This window comes from Acomys russatus, chromosome 17 (assembly GCF_903995435.1).
Source record: "Acomys russatus chromosome 17, mAcoRus1.1, whole genome shotgun sequence".
Taxonomy (NCBI): domain Eukaryota; kingdom Metazoa; phylum Chordata; class Mammalia; order Rodentia; family Muridae; genus Acomys; species Acomys russatus.
Genome location: NC_067153.1, coordinates 55,368,863 through 55,391,959, shown reverse-complemented (window position 1 = coordinate 55,391,959; position 23,097 = coordinate 55,368,863). Strand labels below are relative to the sequence as shown.

Below are 23,097 nucleotides of genomic sequence, written 5' to 3'. Positions count from 1 at the left end.
GCTGGCCTTGAACTACAGAGATTGCCTGCCTCTGCCTCCCGGGTGCTGGGTTTAAAGGCATGTGCCACTACTGTCTGGTCTGGTGTCAAATTTTTAATTGTAAAGAAATGTATAGTAACTTTGAAAATGTGGACAATTACATAGCTAGTTGTGAGCGAGCATATGTGGCCTGAGGAAGCTCTTCTGTCATGTCTTTGGTTTTTTCAGACAGGGTTTCTCTGTGTAGCCTTGGCTGTCCTGGACTCACTGGCTGGCCTTAAACTCACAGAGATCTGCCTGCCTCTGCCTCCTGAGTGCTGCCATTAAAGGTGTGCGCCACCACGCCTGGCTCTATCATGTCTTTTTAGGAGGACTCAGGACTCTGCTGTCAGCTCATAAACGGGACCACACTGTCTATATATGTTGCTTCTCTAGAGCTCCAGCTGTCCCCGAATCTAACAGGGGTTAGATTAATCTTCTGTGAGTGTGGAGGAAGTTACTTAGTGATGAGCAGTACAGAACACAGCTGAGACTGCATCTGTACACGAGCGAGTTGTGAAGTGCTGTGGTGCGGCAGCTGCTGTTTGTGGTAGCAGAGTGGGAAAGGAGAATAAGGCCTATTCTTACCTTCATGGCATCTCAGCTGAAATAGTCATAGATAGAAAATGTGATGACAGGGGCAATATTTGAAATATAAAGACAAAGGGGAGGAGCCATCTTTTGTGCAGGTGGCTTTTTAAAGTGCTGGGTATTTAATTGAGGCCTTGAACAAAACAGGCAGATTCTCTGCAGAGGAATTAAACTCTCAGTCTTATGTGCACCTTTGCTGCACTTTTGCAGTTATTTGTCTCTGTGTGAGGCTTAGAGGACAACTTTCTGGAGTTGGTTTTCTTTTATTATGTGGATTCTTGTGATGAAATTCAAATCATCAGGCTCAGCAGCCTTTACTGAGCCGTCTCTGCAGTTTTTATATGCACTCTTAAAGTGAGAGTGGCACTACTCTAAACTTGAATGACTATATTGAATTCATATTAGAAAAAAATTGACATTGTTTTATCAAGTCAGTTTTAAACGGAAAATACACATTTGTATTTTAGCGGTTGTTATTAAGAATCTATTCGAAGTCTGGTTAAGAGCACTTGCTGCTTTTAGAAAGGACCAGGGTTCAATTTCCAGCACTCACATCAAATCTCACGCCCACCTGTAACTTTCAGGGATCTAGCGCCTTCTTTTTTTTTTGTTTGTTTATTTGAGACAGGGTTTCTCTGTGTAGCCTTGGCTGTCCTAGACTCACTTTGTAGACTGTGCTGGCCTCAAACTCACAGCGATCCATCTGCCTCTGCCTCCCAAGTGCTGGGATTAAAGGTGTGTCCCTCCACGCCTGGCTAGCACCCTGTTTTGATTGACGCAGGTCTCAGGCAAACAGTGTACATTGCTGCAGGCAAAGCACCAATCCACATAAACTAAAAATAAAACAAATCATTCAAAAAAGAATTGATTTGAAAAATACTACAGGACTCTAAGATCTGGTCAAAATAAATTTAATTATTATTGTTTGTCTCTTTTTTGCTATAAAGCTGCAATTAAGTTGTCAGCTAGAGTTGCAGTCATTTCAGGGCCCACCACAGCTTACAGCTAAAACTTTTTATTGTTAGCAGGATTGTCTATTGAAAGGGAAGCTTGTTATGGAAACCCGGAATGGAAGTAAGTAAAGCAAGTTTCTTGGGTTAGAGCAGGAGTTCTGAGGGACCTGGAGTTCACCTGCACTTTTAACAGGAAGTTGCCTATGAGTTAGCGCTGAAGTGTCATTCAAGAAAATGGTCATACACTGACCTCATATTTTCACTTTAGAATTTGTTAGGTACTGCCAGTATAAGATCCTGTCTTATAAATTAGACATTGGCATGTGGAAACAACTCTGAATGATGTCTTGGCAACTTTGAACGTCTGAGTAGCTTTCATTACAAAGGCAAATCTAATACTGTGTCTTACAGTTATGTATTGGAATGATATTGGTAGTGGCTTATGAGGTTAAACATGAATATTAAGATTGCGTGTATGTGTGTGATAGAGACAGACATAGAGAAAGACAGGCAGTCAGGGCAGAGACAGACAGACAGAAGAGACAGAGCTGGAGATGGAATCCAAGCCCTCACACATAGTAGACAAGTGCTCCACAGCGAGCTATATAGCCTGCTACCCTTATCTTACCCAGCCTTTTATTTTGTCTGCTGTGTTTACACCAGGACTACTTATCCCCACCCCACCCCCAATTTTCCTTTTCAGGTAGCATCTTACTATGTAGCTCAGAATGACTTTAAACTCCCTGTATAGCCCAGGATGGCCTTAAACTAATGCTGGTGTTTCTGTCTCAGCTTCAAGAGTGCTGGGATTACAGGCACAAAACACCGTGCCTGGGTTTTATGTTATTTGAGACAGTTTATTTGTCTAGCCCAGGTGGCCTCAAGTTCAGGATCATTCCTTCTCTTTGTTACTGGGATTACAAGTGTGCTCCACATGCCCAGCTAGTTTTCACATTCCTTTTTGTTTGTTTTGAGACATATCTCTCTAAATTGCTGCGCTGTCCTGGAATTTACTATGTAGACCAGGCTGGCCTTGAACTCAGAGATTTGCTTGCCTCTGTCTCTTAAATGCTGGGATTAAAGGAGTGCACCACTACACCTAGTTTTAGCTAACATGTACTATGAGGTAACTTTTACTGATGAAATGTTTGGTTCCGTTTTGAATACTAAGAAGAAACTTTTGGTGATGCACATTATAATTGCCAGAGTTAAAACAGGCTGATTTTGAGGAGAGCGTCCTGACTTCTGGAATTAAAAATAAAATCTGTGCTGGGTGGTGGCGCATGCCTTTAATCGCAGCACTCGGGAGGCAGAGGCAGGAGAATCCCTGTGAGTTCGAGGCCAGCCTGGTCTACAAAGTTATTCCAGGACAGCCAAGGCTACACAGAGAAACCCTGTCTCGAAAAACCACCAACCAACCAACCAATCAACCAAAATCTACTTGAAGGCAAATAGCTCAGTGGTAGATCACTTGCCTAACATGTGTCAGATCCTGGTTCAAGTCCCATTATCACACACACAGAACTAATGCAACAACAGCAACATGTAGCTTTCACTGCTGCCAATATGTAGATTACGCTCTTGGTTATATTAAAATATTTTACATGTGCCTTACTGTTGTTATTTTTAAAATGTATTTAATTATATTTTAAGTTCCAAAGACTTAAATCTAAATGGAGACAAAATTTGCTTTAAATAAAAATTGGATATTATTTGATTTTGAATGATGTCTGTTAGCTCATTTCATTAAGGAAAAACATTTAGATAATTGTCCATGTAGTCCAAATAAGTAATGTAAACTCTGTGTGGTGTGCTGCCCATTCTTTAGCAAATTGAAGTTAAGGGAGAGTCTGCAACTAAAAATGTTGACTTAGATGACCCTTAAAAATACATACACCTGTAATCCCAGCATTCTGGGAGGCAGAGTTTGAGGCCAGCCTGGTCTTCAAAGTGAATCCAGGATAGCAAGATTACACAGAAACCAAAACAACAACAACAAAAACAAAAACACAGCAACAACCCTAATCTGAGCTGGGCATGGTGGTGCAAGCTTTTAATCCTAACACTCCAAGAGGGTGAGAAAGGTACCTCTCGAGTTCAAGGCCAGCCTGGACAGCCAAGGCTACACAGAGGAGCTCTGTATAAAACAAACAAACAAACAAACAAAAACCAAACAACAACACTGATCTTTGTGTTGCAATTCAAAATGGAGATCTCTTGTCTATTGGTGCATACTTGGAAAAGAAAACAGGCCTGCTGAGTTCACAGTTTTGTAGACTAGCTGTCTGTTTCCAGCTTCTGGAGAGAGGGCAGTCCCTGTGACGAAGCTCTACACAGTAGGTCACATGGCAAGGCAGGCCAGAAAGCACAGCAAGCTCAGGCTTCCTGCCTTGATAGCAGCTTGCCCTTGTGAACATCCTCCCTGAGGGATATGCCTCCAGCAGCCTTACTCCAGTTCCCTAGCCTCTGATGCTAAAGGTTCCATAGTACCCAGCTTCGCTATGCTGCAGCATCCTGTGTCCAGCCACTCCAGCCACAGCTACACTGTGGCAGTGTAGTAGACCTCATGGAAGTAGTACGCAGTTTGAATGAATAGTTATTTTAAAATGAAATCATTCATGATTATTATACTGCAGGCTTAGAAAATGGATATAAGGTACCCAGAGAAATGTGCATGATAAAATTAAATGTGACTCTAGGAAAAATTTTAGCAAGCTACTAACAGACTTTGATATTTGGGCCATGCACTAAATTCTTCATAACAGTATTGAAATGTAAGATCTTCATATTCCGAATTTGTTTCGGTGGAGAAATGATTTAATATTCTTTTAGTCTTATTTAATTTTACAGATGAAACAGAAAATGTACAAAGTTTCTTTAGTTTATTTGCATGGCATGGAGAAGAGTGAAGCCACAAGGATCTAGAAGGTGGGCTGCCAAAGGTAGCTCAGTTGGTAGAGTGCTGCTTAGCATTCATGGAGCCCTGAGTTCAATCCCCACATGGCATGAAGGGAGAGTGGTAGCACATACCCATAATTCCAACATTCTGACAGTGAAGGCAGGAGTATCAGAAGTTCAAGTCCAGCTTGGGCTATATGAATCCTTATTTCAAAAAGATTTTTAGAAAGATCTGGAAGGTAGAGGATGGATGTTCAACCGTATAATGGTAAAAGTACTGAAGTGCATCTGTATCTACTGCTACTAACATAGGGCTTTCCCTGCAAATGACAGAATGACTGTGTGCAGCTAAAGGCAGTAAGATGCCCATACGTACAGCTGAGGATGAGGTAGAGTTCTGCCTGGGATCTCTTTTCTCTGTGTTTGCAGGTATACATGGCCTTGGGTGTCATTTTTGTCTCCTTTGGTCCCCCCCTTCCTCTCTGCCTTCCTTTCTGGAGCTGAGGACAAGCCAGGGCAGACACTAGTACCAAGCTACATCCCCAAACCTAGTCTTTTTCTTTTTGAGGCAGGATCTCTCACTGGCATGGTGTTTCCAAGAAAGCTAGGGTGGCTAGCCATCAAACCTCAGGAATCCACCTCCCTGCCACCTTGTCACCAGGACTGCAGCTTTTTAAGTGTTGAGACAGGTTCTCTCTGTGTCCCTGGTGTCCTTGAACTGGCTGTGTAACTCAGAGGGATCCACTTGCCGTTGCCTCCCAAATCCTGGGGTTAAAGGTGTGTGCATCACCCTACAGCAACAGCCAGCTCTTTTCATGAGTTATACAGATTGGGTCCTTATAAGGCAAGACGTTAGTCACTAAGCTGTCTCCCCAGGATTCTCTTCCTTTTGATTAGAATTTTTCTTTAAATGATAGACATGTTGGTACAAGTATTGGAGGACAAAAAAAAAAAACATTGTTATTTTTTAGTAATGGAGTACTTTGATGCTTACTAATGGGTACCAATAGTAATTTTAAAGACCTAATGACTTTTTTTTTTTTTTGTATTTGAATTTGTTTCCTGGACTCACTTTATAGACCAGGTGGGCCTTGAACTCTCAGCAATTGCTTGCCTCTGCCTCCAAGTGTGACTTAATGACTTTCAATCTGAAGTCTAAGGATTTCTAGCCAACCAATATAGCTGTGTGAATTTTAGCATAAAATTTACCATGGTGGCCTGATCATCCTAAGGAATGGCAGATTTTGATCAACTGCTTATTGCTATACTAATATTACAATACGATGGTGGTGTTTCAGTGAAATGCAAGTTGAATAGCTGATTTTTGTTGTTGCTAAAATACAGCTGCCATTATAGTGGATATTTACAAATGAAGTCTTTTGCATCTTTGTATTTTCCTTGGATTTCAGACTACACCAAATAGTCATCTTGTTTTTATCCATTTTTTCTTTGGTGAGTACATGTTTAGTTCCGTGATGCAGTCAGATCTGTTTCTCCTATGTAGCTCTACATGAGTTAATAATCCCAAGTAAAATTCAATAATCTTCTTATTCTGATAGAGAAGAAAAAACTGGATCACTTACCAGTAACTGGAGTTCTCCTATTGGGTAATCTCCACAGATCCACATTCTTGAAGCTATGTGAATGCCTCGAGGACCAAGGGAGCGTTGCAATCCCATTTCAGGAAGGTAAGTGAGTGCCTGCAGCATGTCTCTAGCCTCCTAAGCCTGCCCCAGCTTTCTTCCCATGCATCTGTGCTGCATGCCTCAGTCCCTGTGGATGTGCTTCACGAGGACCCTCAGGATGGACAGAGGAAGGGGTGGATCTGTGTGGGAAAAGGCCCAATAGGAGAGCTCGAGTTCCTGGTGAGTAATCCGGTCTTCACAACGAGATGTCTTTCTCTCAAATTTCTTCTCTTTAGGAGAGTAATAGGAATTGTGAAGTGGTTTTGGATAATTTCATTTTTTGTATGTTATGAAAACTATTACGGCTAAATACCAAACTACTAATAGATTATGCATAGGCATAAAATGGTTCTAAAGCAGCATTATTTACATAACTTTCTAAAAATTATGTTTTAGGTAGGAAAGCTACATGTTGAGTTCTTTTATGAATTTAGTTATATTATTGCTTTTAGTGAAGTATGTGAACTGCACATTTTTCACATATCAAATTCGGTCAGATTAACTTGGCACAGTATTCTGAACATTAAGAGTAGCTTTGTTTGAGACAGGTGCTCCTTGTGTGGACCAGGCTGACCTTGAACTCACAGAGATCCACCTGTCAGTCTCTTAAGTTTGTGCCACCATGATCGGAATTTGGTTTTAGTCAACTGGCCCCACTTCTTCTCTTCTTTTCTTAGAGTATACACCAAGCATGCTCTGCCTCACTGAGCTACGTCCCTAGCCTGTCTAGCACTTTTAAAAAAGAGCTCTTTAGCTTTGTTGTTGAAACTGGCTCCTAGACCAGTCTGGCTTCACACTCCTGGGTAGCTGAAGCTGACTTGACCTTTCCACCTCTGCAGTATGAGGGTTGCGAGGTGCACTACCATGCCTGGCTGACCACAGGCATTAAGTGACACAGCTTTCAGTGGGTCCTGTAGTGTCACTGAAGGCATACCTGAACGTGATCTTGGGAGTGCTGCACTTATTTTTCCATGTCATCGTTTGTAATCACAATCTCTGCTGCTACAAAGCACTCTGATTCCATAAGTTACAGGCTAGAATTCTCCATGGCTGGGTGTCTACCTTATCTATCTACACACACACACACACACACACACACACACACACACACACACACACACACACACTCACTGAGGTTTGAATCTGAAGCTTGCTAGGGAAGTACTCTACTACTGAGTTATGTCACCTATAAGTACTTTCTTATTTTTGGTTTCTCTTTTTTTTGCGCTATTACCAGAAAACTATTCTTCAAGGGCATTTTTAGCACATAGACCCTGAGTACTATGCTTCTGAAGCTGCTTTGTAAGTCTTCGTTTCTTTATGCGTGTTTAAAGCCTGCTGTTAATTCCATTTCATTCTCTTCATGTACTCTTCCTGTCTTCAGTTTGAAACTTTGGTCTTTGCTCTCACTTGGATAGTTTAAGGATTTGGCTGCCACTTTTCCATTTGTTTAGAATGACTTCCCCATTCTTTCTCTACTTGAAAAGCCGAAGCACTTCTACACCCCCTCATCAGTCTTTTTTGGCTAACATTGTTTATGTGTGTGCCGTTGCACATGGGTAGCTTTACCAGGAGAGGCCAGAGAGTAGTCTCTGTCAGTCATTTCTCAACAGTTACTACACCTTGATGTTTAAAGATGTGGTCTCTGACTGGGTCCTGGGGTGCACTGATGAGGTTAGGATGACCAGCCTGCCCCAGGGCGCCTCCTGTCTCTCTGTCTTCCCAGTGGTAGGCTGACAGTTGTGAGCTGCTCTGCCTGGCTTTTTATGTGGGTGTCAGGCATTGAACTCAGGTCCTCAGGCTTTTGTGGCAAATACTCTGCCAACTAAGCTATCCCCCTAGTCACTGGTAGTGTCTGTCTCACTGTTTTTGTTTTTTTTTTTTTTTTTCTGTGCCAGAATAGAAATTTGGTGATACTGTCTTAATTTAAGGAATATACTTCTGTGGTCACAGTTACCAGGATCACACTGTTTAGCCCTTAAAACTTAGCTCTTTGCCTGTGGCTATTATGATTCTGTATGCCTAGACTGATCTTGAGACCACACAATTCCTGCGTCCGCCTCGTAAATGCTGAGACTACAACTGTGTGCCATCATGTGCAGCACATTTTTAAATACTTAAAACTGTTGAATGCTTTTTGAGAGCAGGGATAAGATTTTACCATTTTCTCATATCAGATGGTTCCTAAAGTTAGTAAGTAACTAATACAAAAATACTCACTGAAAGTTAGTTGTCTACATAAATGCACGAATGTATTTACCAGTTTATTGTGTATGAAACATTCATTTATTGGCCATGTAAATCCTATGTGAACTATACTTTTCTCTAGAAAATGTTTTTTTTTTCCTTTAAAAACTAGCACATTGAAATTCTAGCCAGTATAATATTAACTTTTATGGTACATTAGAAAAAGAATGTGCTCAGCCTGGCAAGGTGGCACACCTTTAATCCCAGCACTCAGGAGGCAGAGGCAGGCGGATCACTGTGAGTTCAAGGCCAGCCTGGTCTACATGGCAATTTCCAGCCTAGCAAGGGCCATAAAGTGAGACCTGTCTCACATAAGAACAAGAGAATGTGTAACCCCGAGTCCATTTATTATAATACTTTCACTTTAAGACTGTTGTACATGTTTATGAAAATAAGCTACAAAGGCAGTATACTTCATTTTTGAAGTTTACATGTCTTAGAGGATTATTGATTCATTTGCAGAAATGCTTATTTTTTATTAGTTTGTTTGTTTTTCGAGACTGTGTTTCTTCATGTAGCCTTGGCTTTCCTGGACTCGATTTGTAGACCAGGCTGGCCTTGAACTCAAAGCTATCCACCTACCTGCCTCTGCCTCCCAGAGTGCTGGCATTAAAGGTGTGTGCCACCATGCCTGGCTGGAAGTACTTATTTTTAAGAATAATTAAGGAGTTCATGTTCAATTAAGGAGTAAATGAAATGTAATTTTAAGGACATTAAAGGACGAAATGTTCTTTGACAGATTTGTCTCCTCTAAATGATCATAAGAAAATCAGTTCAGATCCAATCATTAGACAAGATGAGATGAAGAACAGTTAGTCAGATGATTTGATTATGAATTCCAATCTGCTGTACCACATCTGTGTAAAGTCCTGGTGAGTCTCAGTGGGGCGTGGGAATGGCCCAGTGGCTATACTGACAGTGTGTGTCTTCTTTGAAGACGTATGTCAAAATGCTTGAATGTGAAGCATCTGGAGTTCAGGAGTAGCTTCAGAATGTGAAGCATCTGGAGTTCAGGAGTAGCTTCAGAAAAAGTAGATATTTAGGTAGGATATACGTAAGGGCCAAGGAGGGAGAGAGAGCAAAGAGAGAACACATGGTAATTTTGAATCTCACTTTTAAAGGGGTTACATATTAAATAGGCTTTCCTCATTCAAATACAGCAGTGTCACGATTGGCAAGAGTTACATCAAGGCAGGCTTTTAGCTATGAATGGTGGCACACACCAGTAATCCCATCCTTTTCTGCATGCGGAGTTTGAGGCCAGTCTGGGTTGACCCTGTCTGAACAAACAAACGAAGGAAAGTCTTGCTGGGCATAGTCTACACCTGTAGTTCTGAGTGTTTCACTATAGAACAAGCCTCTACACCCAGACTGTGTATAATAAATTTTAAAGTGAAGACAAATCCATATTGTAGGAAATTTTTTTTTCACATTAGAATTTACATGGAAAAGGACATACAGTCACCCTACCTTAGCCTTTTGAATCATTGATTGATGCTTGCATCTGATAATTTATTTTTTTCTCCCACCAGACAATACTGTCAGGTCTATGTAGATAGCACCATACTTTATCTGTTGACAGATATTTGGATTGTTTACACTTTGTGCCTACTCTAGATAGTCGTGCTAGAAACATTGTATGGAAAATTTTGTTTGAGAGGGTGTTGTAGTAAATATAAAAATTAGCTAATAATGTTTATTATTAAATTAGCCTATAATTATTATGGTGGTATTATCTAACCTGCAATTTTAGAATAGCCTTGTTTTACCTGGGGCTGGGCAGATACTAACCCCTAAAACTACCTCCTATTATCTCCCAGCCCCCATCCCATGCCATCTGCTTTAATTATTTCTGTCTGAGCTACCTCCATCCATAATCCTGAAATCCTTGCTTATGCTGTTCACTGGGCCCACTTCTCTCCATGAGGAACTTCAGAGCTCCTCCTCCTGGCCCACGGGGTTCTTTACTTATCTCACAGTGATTCTATTCTCTCTCTCTCTCTCTCTCTCTCTCTCTCTCTCTCTCATGTGCTCTCTCTCTCTCTCTCTCTCATGTGCTCTCTCTCTCTCTCTCTCTCTCTCTCTCTCTCTCTCTCTCTCTCACACACACACATTAAAAGTGTAAGAGAGAAAGGGCAATTAAATCAAGACTATGGCCCTTTCTCTTCCTAGCGCGCGCTCTCTCTCTCTCTCTCTCTCTCTCTCTCTCTCTCTCTCTCTCTCTCTCTCTCTTTCACACACACACACTAAAAATGTGAGAGAGAAAGGGCAATTAAATCAAGACTATTATAACAGCAACATTATCTGAACCTATCTAGAGGTGAGAGACCCATCACCACCCATCTCAGCCTTAAGCCTCCTGCAGCCTATGGGCAGTCATTATTACACATCATTGCCTTGTGTTTGGATGCTTGCTTTCTCCCCACAGGAGGCAAGCCTTACTCCTAACTGTTGAGCTCCATGAACTGGGAATCAAGACTGGCTTAGTTGTCAGTAGCAGCAGGAACTAATCAGTGATGAACCCGCCACTAGGAAAGCAGTCACAGGCTTCAGGTGTGGGTGAGGTAAAGGGGTGGGCTTGTGTCTAGAGACAGGTAGTGGGGAAAAGAGAAAGAACACCTATAAGCAAAGCCTCTGAGACACATGCTCCGAACTTCAGAGTGAGATTACTGGTCTTTGTCATGCCATTGCTGGTCCAACCCCTTCGTGAAGATGGGCCACACCATTCTTTTTCTTGAAATGTGTCTGTTGGTTGCTTTGGTCATGATTGTATTAAGATGAACTATATTTTGAGAATCCAGAATATGGCTTATGAGCAATTTGGCATTCAAGATTTTTGATGATAATAAAACCAAGCATTTACAGCACACCTTATGTGGCCAAAGAAGGTTCCAGACACCATGATGTGTAAAGAAAGAAATAAGACCCAAGATCCCTCTGTCCCCAAAGCCCACAAACCTTAGTTCTGCCTTTTATTTCTGTCCTAACCAGGTGTAGGCTTTTTTTTTTTCCTTATACCAATCAACTTTAAATTAGGTAGAGCAAGATTTACAGAACAAAGACAGATAGGTGAACATGAGAATATGCTTGTCTGGGAGCAAAATAACAATCAAACACAGAGCACAGACCATGCGATTGCCAGGGGTTAATGTTTTTACGTGTGTGTGTGTGTGTGTGTGTGTGTGTGTGTGTGTGTACGTACACTGGAGTCTCACGTTGCGTAGATTAGTCTGTAACTCCTTAACCTCCCGCCCCCACCTCCTTCATGCTGAGGTTTTGGGCATGTGCTCCTACACCTGGCTCTAGGTTTTTATTTTGTGTTTCTGGGGATCAAACCTAGAACCTGTGTCTGCTAAGTAAGCACTCTGTCAGTGAATGACATCTTGGACCCTGTATGTTAGTTTTTGAAAATTTACCTGGAACAGAGTTGCTAGGTGGTATTAACAGCTCTGACTTTTACCTTTTATGGATCTGCTAGGCTATTTTCCAAAGTAGCAAATCCATTTTGCTTCCTGCCAAAAATATGTGAGAACCAGTTTGTGTGAAATAATATTGGAAAGAATGGGATTGTTGTTGCTTTTTAGCAAAGCTGAGCTGAAATTTATTAGGCATTTTAAGCATATATTTTACAAACGTGTGATTATTAACAATTAATAGAAAAGGAAAGCCAGGCACGGTGAGAGCACGGTGTAAAGTGAGGCAGGCACGGTGAGAGCACGGTGTAAAGTGAGGCAGGCACGGTGAGAGCACGGTGTAAAGTGAGACAGACACGGGGGGAGCGTGGCTGTGCACCTGCTGAGAAGAAGCTGTGCTTTGTTGTCTTACAACAGTCATGTTATTTTGGTACGATTTGAAGCTCTTATCTTTCAAGGGAACCAAAGTGAGGAGCACTTAATAGGATTACTACGGATAAGTTAAAGAGTGGACCACAGGGTACTGTGTTTATATCGTTTCCTCCCTCCATCTCCTCTCCTAGATTCCTCCCGTGTCCTCTCAACTCGCCTCAAATTCATGGCCCTTTATTCTTTAATTATTATATATAATAGATAATAGATAATAACGGTGACCACTTGGGATGAAATAGCCTAACAGGAGGCTCATCCATGGAGAACTCTAATTCCCCTTGAGCAGCCATTAATTGCTTGCAGTTCTTTATCTCAGGGTCAGGCCTTCCGAGATTCCCCCATCCACACTGGCATGCCAGCTGGTGGTATTGTTTTTCAGGTCTTGTTTAGGTAACCATATTGTTGAGATTTCACTGGTGCACCTTCCCTGTGATGAGAGACGCTGGCTTCAGCAGGCATTTGGGTTCACGAGCCTGCCATACGCCGGTTGTGTTGGAGGCCAAACACTGGGGCTGAGTGCTCCGCTGTCGATTATTCTTTGCAGTGTGATCAGTTGTGGCTTTCTGTAATTGACTTCATCTTCTGCAAACAGAGTCTGCGGTCATGAGGGGTGAGGTGAGGGCTGTGCTTACCTGCGGTATGAGGATTACGTATCTGCAGTTAGGCATGTCTCACAGGTGGTGGGCTACGTTTACAGTCCTATACGTGAATAAGTTTTGTTCATGTTGGTGGTTGTTGTTGTTTGTTTTAGACAAAAAAAAAAAAAAAAAAAATCCCATATGGAGTCCTGGCTAGCTTAGAACTCAATATGGAGACCGGACTGGCCTCACACTCATAGAGACCTGCCTGCTTCTGCCTCCTGAATGCTAAGATTAAAGGAAGGTGCCACCATGCCTGGCCCATACAGGATAGTTTTGGTGGTGGTGTTTATATTGTGTCCTGGAGTTCATCTAAGTAATTCTCATTGGCAGCTGGTGGGTTTTGGAGAGAAGATCCTGGCTTGATCTTATATATTGTTGGTATTTTTGCAATTACTCCTAGGCATGTGGGCTTCTTTGTTAGTTCTGAATCTGATGTTAATAGAGCAGGTTGGGACAGAAGAGGGGATGTGCAAACAGGCTGGGTCTAGAGGCTGAGGGGCCTGGGCTGCTGCACAGGTTGTGCTTTCTGTTCCATGCTTGGAGTGGGTAGATCTGGCTGGGTAGAAAGGTTGGAGGTGGCCTAGGAGAGCCCTGTGGTTACGGAGATAGATAGGGCGCATCCTGGCCCGAGCCTAGAATTTCTTTTTGGTGTAGACAAGGAAGGCCAGACTAGACATGTGTGCTGATTTTGTACCCAGGCTAGATCTGGTGGGCTTGGGGAAAAGGAGTGGATGGGAGGTCAGGAGACTTACCTGGGATGGTTGGAAGCGGAGCAGATGGGGCTTGGTGGGTGGTTACTTGGCTGTGGTACAGGTTGGGGTGGTCTGACTAGGCACCAGATATGGTGCCCAGGTTAGACCCTGGATGAGAACATGGGAAGTGGGATCAGTAATCATAATTTTTGTACTTTAAAAAGAGCAAACCTCAGTTTTGTACAGATTTACCCAGAGAAATGTTTAAAAGAGGGAAGCAGTTGAGTCAGTAACAAGTACTGGAAACTACTATTTTCTTTCTCTTTTTAGTTTGAAACAGTTTCTCACTAGGAGTCTGCCATGGACTTGATTGTAGCTTGGCTGGCCCTCATCTTCCTGGTTGAGCTTCCTGAGTACTCGGTTTACAGGTCCACAGCACCATTTCTGGAAGAAAATCCACTGTGTGTGCATCCTTACACTTGCACGTGTGTGTGGTAATAGCTAATACTGGACAGCTTCCTTGATCTCTCTTCACCTTAGCTTTTGAGAGTTTCTCACTGAACTGCAAACTCACTGATTGTGTGAGGCTGGCTGGTCAGTGAGTTCCCCATCTCCCTCACCTCTGGCTCTGGGGTTACAGCCACATTTGTCTGTGCTCTGACAAATGTGATCTGAAGTCAGCTCCTCATGGCTAGCACCAATTGATCTAGCTCCTGAGGACCCCACCCCAGACATTTTTTAAAAGAAGCAAATATAACGAATAGGTTATTTTAAGATATGGAAAGTCTCTTTAGCAAGTCAAAGAAGAATGAGTCATCCAAGATGAGTGATTTGCCCACTCAGAAGAAAAAAACAAAGACATAAAGCCAAAAAAGGTACGTGACTGGCTGTTCACTGGATTTGTGTGGACTATGCAGATTGAGAGGCTAGCTGTGCTAGTTACGTCCTTACCTTTGTGGTGTCCCTGAGAGAACAGTCTAAGGATTGATTTTGATTCATAACTTCAGAGTGTTAGCTGCCTGGGCCCCAGTGCTTGTGCGGAACATCGTGGTAGTCTAGACAACCCTTAAACGTGCTGCGACCCTCCTACCTGAGCTGCATGGAGGCCTGGGCTGCTGAGAATGTTACTTCAGAGGAGCTGTAGTTACTGCACAGGTTGTTTTGAGGTGGAATGTAGGTAATCATCTATTCTTGTGCTTGAGGCCTTCATGGCGGGCGGCACAATAATGGTAGGGAAGGGATCATAAGTCAGAGAGGAGGAGAGGTGAGCCTTGCCTGGCCTGAGTGAGTGTGGGTATGCTTGTGCATGTATGTTCATGTGTGTGCAGGTCCTTGTGAGAGTTTGTAGGTCTGACATCAACCTCTGGTGTTTGTCCTCACTGGGACAGGGGTTGCTGACTAGGCTAAGCTAGCTGACCACTGAGCCACAGGGATCTGCCTGTGTCTTGAGTGCAGGGATTACAAGTGTGAACCACCTTCCCTGCTTTTTATGAGAGTGTCAGGGTTTGAACTCAGGGCTTCATGCTTATATAGCAGATAATTTACTGAGTTATTTTCCCAGTTACTAACAACTCATTCTTTCAAGAACTAAATCACTCTGAGAGATCAACATTAGTTTCTGTAGAGGGTAATGGCCCCCGATGACCTAACTTTCTAACACATGAGCCTTAGGATACACTGTCTTTTGTCTGAGATGGTCTCATGTCTCCATACTGACCTTAAACTTTAAAAACATTTCTTTTTGAGACAGGGTCTCATGGGTAGCCCTGGATGAGTTCTATGTGGGCCAGGCTGGCCTTGACCCCTCAGACAACTGCCTGCCTCTGCTTTATGAGTGCTGTTAAGAAAGGTGTATGCCATCGTGCCTAGTTGAGCCTCATTCTGTGTAGTTGAAGGTGACTCTGAATTTTTGATCCTCTAGCCTTCGCCTCTCAGATGCAGCCTCACCGTCAGCTTTCGCTGGCACTCTTAAGCCATATCTATTCTTCCAGCTGGTAACCAGATTCAGAACTGAGATTTGAATGTCAGGTGTCTGGCTCCAGGTTCACTCTGCCCCATTGCCTTTTAGTTCTTAGGCATGTGGAGAAGACTGCATGAGTGCAAGGGAGAGGGAGGTGCAGAGTGAAATACGCACAGGTGTAAGTCACCCCACAGAAACTCATGGTAATGGTCACCTCTGAATGGATTTGAGAAGGGAGATCTGATAACGGGTAGAGAAGGAAACTAGTTTGTAGACAGCATGTTTCACTTCTAAAAGTTTATTTTTTAAAAAGGACACACTATGAGGAATGTACTTTATTATTCTAATTTTCATTTATTCTTGATATTGGTCTATGGTAGAAAAATAAAGCAAGACTCTGGTGTGTGCTGTAGATTAGCCTAGCTCTGAGCTGGCAGCCAGCAGGCACTTGAAGCTCCAGAAAAGAACTGAGTAGGTCCAGCCTCTCTTTAAATGCTTCAGTTTCACAGAGAGGAAGAGGAGGCAGGGTTTCACTTCCTGTGACTGATGCACATCTATCTATCTCCTTCCTGTTTGTCTGCGCCTGCCTAGTTGTAGTAGTAACTCATTTGTAGAGCAGTAGTAGACGCTACGATGTGAGGCTTGGGAAACAGGTAGTGCACAGCGATAGTGATCTCACTTCCTAGTTTTTTACAAAATACCCAAGAATAAAGTCTTTTCCCCCCAGAACAGGGCTTCTCTCTGTAATCTTGGCTGTCCTGGAAATAGTTCTGTAGACCAGACTGGCCTCGAACTCATTGTGATCCTCCTGCCTCTGCCTCCTTGAGTGCTGGGATTAAAGGCATGTGTCACCACGCTTGGCTAAGAATAAAGTCTTTAGTGACCAGAGATTGTAGTTTATTGACCACTGTATCTCCAAATTTTAGTATGTATATTTTTAGGTTTTAAGATATAGTCTCACACCCATCAGCCCTGTGTAGTCTAGACTAACTCCAGTTACCATTAGCCTGAGTGCGAGGGTTACAAGTGTGTGCTTCCATAACTAGGCACGGCATACTTAGCAGATTCTTAGATGCCTGAGCGAATACCGACACAGCTTCATACTTCTCTCTAAAATGAACTAGCATCTCTGGCCTAAGTTCTCCATAAGCTCTTTGGAATGTTTTCTGCTGGTTACCTTTCTTCTTTTGGTGGCTGAAACTAAGATAGTTTTACTGAGAGTTCTGTATAAAGCTCTGACTTGTTTTGAGTCAAAACACTGACAAGTAATATTTAAGAAATCTGTAAGAATTTCTGGTTATCAAAAAATTAGTTAATTTTTACTTTTTGGAATTGGATTCTCTTCCTTTCTTCTTCTCTTCTCTTTTCCTCTCCTCTCTCCTCTCCCCTCTCTCCTCTTCTCTCTAAGCTTGGTTTTGTCGTATCACCTAGGCTGACCTCCAACCTCAGTCCTCCTCAGTCTAAGGGCTGGGATTGCAGACATGCACCACCATATCTAGTTTTTTTGTAAATGCATTTACCTTTATTTTTATGTGCATTGGTGTTTTGCCTGCAAGTATGTCTATGTGAGAATTTCAGATCTTGGAATTACAGACAGTTGTAAAGCTGCCATATGGGTGCTGGGTTTGAACCCTGGTTCTCTGGAAGGGCAGTCAGTACTTTTGACCACTAAGCCATTTCTCCAGCCCCAATTTTCTGAGGTGTATTGATTTTTATTTGTTTATTTGTTTTTTATGTGTTTATTTATTTGGTTTTTCAAGACAAGGTTTATCTGTGTAACAGTTGTAGCTGCCATGGAATTCAATTTGTAGACCAAGCTGGCTTTGAACTCACGGGAATCACCTTGCCTCTGCCTCCTGAGTGTTGGGATTAAGTGAGAGTGCCACCACATACAGCTGAGTTCATTTTTAAAAATTAGTAGACTTATAATTTTGAGATAGTGGAATTGCTTCTCTCATTGCTATGTGTCTACTGCCTTTGAATCAGTGTTATTTTATCAAACTGCCTGTGTCTTGTGTTTATTAGTGAAATGATTTCTACAGGTCACCATCTTTTCTTTTTGTTTTCAAGACAGGATTTCTTTTTGCAATAGCCCTGGTTGTCCTGGGCCTGAGACCAGGCTGGTCTTGAACTCAAAAGATCTGCCTGCCTCTGCCTCCCGAGTGCTGGGATTAAAGTCATATTCCAGCACGCCTGGCAGGTCACCTTCTTTTCAGTTTGTCAGGTGATCATGAACTCTTTCCAGATGATACCAAGATTCATAATATGAGAAAGTAAATGCCTTTCAAATCTGTCATAGTGTCTTATAAAAACAATGCTGTTATTTCCTTTCTTCATAGGTAGACAGATATTTTTATGGGTGCTAAACAAGAGCCAGAAGATGTAAAATCCTCAAGAGAACAAAGTTTATGTAACAGTTAAGAGTTAAGGAGTAAATTGAATAAGTTTTTGGGCACAGTGTTGATCTATCTCATTTTGTGATGACTGGCGCTTACATTTCAGCTTGAAAAGCCCACATAAAGTGCAGTGTGTTGCTAGGTAGATGTAGATTTGCTTGTAAACCCTGCCCCGTGTGCACATAGTGCTTCCATTTCACTGTTGTTCTTGTGGATGGTGTGCATGCAGGAAGCCAGCACTCCATTGTGAGTGCCTCCTCAATCACTCCGAACTGAAGCAGCTGATCCAGCTAGTTGGCCAGTGAGATGCAGGGGTCCTCCTGTCAGTCTTCAGGTGCTGGGCTACTGCTGTGCACTTCAACTTCAGGCTGCTTCTTTTTCCACCCACCCTCCCTCCGCCGCCACCGAGACAGGGTTTCTCTGTGTAATAACCCTGGCTGTCCTGGAACTCTCTTTGTAGACAAGGCTGGCTTCCAACTCACAGTAATCTGCCTGCCTCTGCCTCTTGCGTGCTGGGATTAAAGGTGTGTGCCACCATCCCTGGCCAGCCTTCTTTTTTAAAAAAATTAATTAATTTATTATAATAATATTTATTCACATTATATTCCGATTGTGATCCCCTCACTCTTATCTTCCTGTTCCCACTCTTCTTCCCTCCTCCTCCCTATTCCCCTCCCCTAGACCTCTGACAAGGTCGGGGGTGGTGAGGGTGGTGATCAAATCGCAGGCACCAGAGTTCATGCCAGAAGCAGTCCTCTACCCTACTGTGGAGAATGAGCTGCCCATCAGCTACATCTGCATGCATTGTCATTGGTTGGTGATCAGTTTGTGCAGGCCCTCCTGGGTCCAGATCCGCTAGCTTGGTCTCCCTGTGGACACTCCAGGCTGCTTTGCATAGGTTCCAGGGATCAAATTTGTGTCCTCATGCTTACATGGCAGGCACTTTACTACCTGAGCCGTCTCCACAGTTCTGTTATTGTTAAGAACTGTAAAATGTAATTAAAAGTTATCTTCATGACAAATTTTAAAAATCTGTGGAAGATCTTGATCTCACCAAAAGCATTAATAAATATGGCTATGTCCCAAGTTTTTCATTTTAAAAGATCTTATTCAAAATGTTAAAAAATAGGGCCACAAGCGTTGATCTTGTTCTAGAGAGGCAGTAAAATCCTCACATTGCCAGAGCATAGAGGTTATAAGGCTCCTACTCCATCCAGAGTTTATAGCTTAATTCCTATACTGGACAGGAAAGAATGAGACTTTAATGGATCAGCCATGGTAACAAGTAGCCATGTTACCTATCTGTCCATAGGAAACACTATTAAGTGATTTTCCCACATAGTCAAGTTCAGCTGATGTTGTCCTATTGGCGTTTTGGATTCATACCTATTTTTCTTCTGTCCTTTTTTATCACAAAATCAATGGGAAAGTTCTTTGAAAGTAACATTCCTGGAATATGGCCAGCACATTTCACAACGTTTGTTCCTTCAGAACTTCACATCCGCGCACAGTCTATTGTGATCACTTTCCCCCTCCTCTCTTCTCTAGCTTCTTCTTCACACCCCTTTCTCTGGGTCACCTGATTACCCAGTGTGGGGCGTCCACTGGAGCATGGGCAGCCTCATAGGAACCTAAAGAAAACTGACTCTCCTTCCCTTGAGATGGAGGCTCTTGTGCCCCTCCCCCTCCATCCTTGGGGGCTAAATCTCTCACACACACACAGGTGTCATCCTGCTTCAGAGCCCATCCTCCCTTCACTTCTGGAGGTGCTGTTGGCATGCTTCAGGGACTTCTCATTTTAGCATGCGGCGTTGTTTTGTGTATGCTTCTTTAAATTAAAGTGACATTTCATTTCAGTTTCATTCCTAAGATGTTCGAGTTTGTCAGTAACTTACACTTTATTTAATTGTGTGAGATTAGCTAAAATGATTTCTCCAGAGTGTATGTTGTCATGGGTCAAACCTCTCGTCGCTCACCTGGTAACCCTCCCTTGTTTACGGCGAACTCTCTTATCTTACCTGGCCACAAGTCATTCTGGGCCTAGGTTTCTTCTTCCATTGTTGATTTTTACCTATAGTAGGACTTAAGAGCCTATATTTTATTTTATTTAAGCTTTATTTTTATTATATTAATTATGTAAATAGGTGTTGTGTGTAGAGGGGGTATATGCATATAAATCCAAGTGCCCACAGAGGTCAGAGGTGTCTTGATTCCCGTGGAGCTGGGGTCACAGGCAGTTATAAGCTGCCTAATGTGGGGTGCTGGGATCAAACATAGGTCCTCAGGAAGAGAATTTTGTGTTCTTATCCTCTGAACCATCTTTCCAGCTCCAAAAGCCTATATTTTAACTGCTTGTATATTTTTTCTGCTTTTCACAATAAAACTATAAAGGGCCAAGCCTTGTCTTTTGTGTTAAAAACACCTGCTTGTACTGTTGAGCTAAAATTATCGTTAGAATATCTTGCTAATCGGTATACACATTTGAAGTGTGACTGCAAAATAGTGGTTTTGACAAGCAAGGCATAAATAACTCTTTGCGTGTGAGTTGCTGGGCCGTTACTTAGGCATTCTATGTGTAGCTGTCTTCAATGGAACACAATTCAGCATAGATTCCTGACCCTGTGTCCTCCAATTTTCTAGATACTCTCTTATCTCATATTTCCATTCACCCAAAAATTATATTTACCATATTTATAAAGTATTGTTGAAATTCTATCACCTTCCGCTCCCTCTCCCACTCCATCCTAGGTGAGTAGTGATCATCTCTGCGTGTTTAGTGTCGTAACTGCTCTTAGTGATTTCTTGAGTTTAGTCTGCTCCTCTCCCCATCTGTCTCCTGTCTGGAGCCAAGTAATTTTTATTTTAATATCATATGGTATTTTTCTGATTAGATCCTTCCCATCTTTCTTAATTTCTCATTCTAATTTGAGTAAAAATTTAAGTTCTTTCTGTGTCTGACTGAAGGACAATATGTAATCTGGCTGTTTGCTGTCTCCTCAAATGACTTTTACTATTTTAAAAAACTTACCGCACTTGAATTTGCTTCAGTGTTGCTCCTTGAATATACCAGCTGTTTGCCATGACTCTAAGTAAATTCATTGTTTTTATGTTGTACACATGCATGTGTGTGTGTGTGGACACACATGTGCCAGGATGCAGGTGTAGTTCTCTTTTTCCTCTGTGCGAGTCTTGGTGGTGGAACTTGGGTTAGCAGGCATGCTGGCTGTTGCCTTCACCTGCTGAGGCATGTCTAGGCCTGCCCAGGGTTTCTGCCCTTGGTCTTGCCTTTCATGGATGTCTCACATCAGGCCCTGTGTGCTCACCGTTCACTTCTTTGAAGATTCTGCTGAAACGTAGCCGTTAGGCTTTCATTTTTTTCTTTACAGAAAATGGCATGTCTGAGTAATACTCTAGTCCTAGCACACATTTTATTTTTTCTTCTGCTATAATTATATGCAGTCAGTGTAACATGTGTATATATACTTGTTTCCCTGTGTTTATCAGAATACTTACTCTAGGAGGAGATATTCTTCAAATCTGTATCAAGGGACTGGGAACACAGATACTGTTTTATTGAATGGATTTGAATGACTAAATGGATGACCTACACCAAAAGGCGATGCTTTAACTGCTTTAAAGTATTGTTGCATGACGTGTGTGTGTGTGTGTGTGTGTGTGTGTGTGTGTGTGTGTGTGTAGTTTTAATTATACTTTACTTCATAAATTGTGAGCTTTGTTAGACTAGAGTTTGCTTTTTTTTTTTTTTGCCACATTCCCATGCCCACACTGTTGTTACCTGTCTTTAATATGCTTTGTTTATTTAGTTGCTTATATTTGATACTGTAGATTGAATCAGGGCTTAACACATGCCAGGCATCTCATTTTCCACCGGACTGTATATCCTTGACTTAGTAATACATATTCAATAAGCAGTTACTGAAAGAGTGAAATTATGTAAATTAATAGAAAGGTGTCAATTATTAAAACATTCACATTAGATGATGTGTTCGTTTGTTTGTTTTTGTTTTTTTGAGACAGGGTTTCTCTGTGTAGCCTTGGCTGTCCAAACTCTCCTTGTAAACCAGGATGGCCTTGGACTCAGACACGCAACTGCCTCTGGCTATCTGAGTGCTGGGATTACAGTTGTGAGCTACTGTGCCTGGCCAGATGATGTTTTTATGACTGAGAGACGGCTCAGCAGTTAAGATCACTGCTGCTCTTACAGAAGACCTGGGTTCAATTTCAAGCACCCACGTTGTAATCCTTTATAATTCTAGTACCAGAGAATCTGGCACCCTCTTTAGCTTCTAAGGGGTCTAGCATGTCCATGATACAAAAACATACATATAAAATAAATAAAAATAATGAATTTTTAAAAGCCCATGTTGTGCTTTATGTGAAGTAGTTTTGCATAGAACTAGCAGTCAGCATGTACCTCCAGGCTGGGGTTGGGAAGAGAAGACTGTAGTTACAGTAGTGGCATCGATTTCTGCCTGGCCATCTTCACTGTCTGCCACCCCCCACACACAGCACCACACTATCTCAGCAGTGTGCCCTTTGGACTTCCCAGTTCCTTATCCAACAAACTTAATATGATGGACGTCATTTTCATAAGTGCTTGTAGTGCTCACATAGAATAACGTCAGGTTCCTTTGCATGGCCCTGCCTGATCTGCTGCTGTGTGCACTCTTAGGCTTGGTTTCCCACAGTTCCCCCCTCGTCGTCCAGGACCCACTCTTTTTCAGTTCCTTTAGTTTATAACACACGTCTTTCCCTTTTTGTGCATATAGTGCTTAGTTTCTGTATGAAATAGTCTTTCTCCCATTTTTTCATTTGGGCAATTTTTTTGTTGTATATAAATAATTTTTTTGAGATAAGGGCTTTCTACGTAGCCCTTGCTGGCCTACAACTGCTAAGTAGACCAAGCTGACCTCAGACTCAGAGGTTTGCCTGCCTCTGCCTCCCAGGTACTGGGATTAAAGGCATGCACCCACCATAGTTAGCATATTTAAATTAGCATATTTAAATTTCAGTATGTCATAGTTTAGACAAAACCTTTGTTCATCCTTATTCACTCCACTTCTGTTAAATCTCCTATGGTGTTGAGATGAGATGGAGGAAAAAGAGCAGCAGCATTTATATGCATGTTGCTAATGCTTATTTGCCATTGT

General features: G+C 42.2%; 1 protein-coding gene across 3 annotated transcripts in view; it reads left to right on the top strand.

Moving 5' to 3' along the window:
- The window catches only part of Yaf2 (YY1 associated factor 2), a 64,058-nt gene that overhangs the window by 14,516 nt on the left and 26,445 nt on the right, over nucleotides 1–23,097 (top strand). Inside the window, exon 2 of one of the 3 annotated variants that reach the window (XM_051160238.1) lies at nucleotides 6,081–6,148. The exons of 1 other annotated variant lie outside the window; for it this stretch is intronic. In XM_051160238.1, the coding sequence (XP_051016195.1) occupies nucleotides 6,105–6,148 (44 nt within the window). In that variant the 5' untranslated portion in view covers nucleotides 6,081–6,104. Of the gene's footprint in view, nucleotides 1–6,019; nucleotides 6,149–23,097 lie in introns of all 3 variants that reach the window. One more of the 3 variants, XM_051160240.1, reaches the window with a different exon arrangement.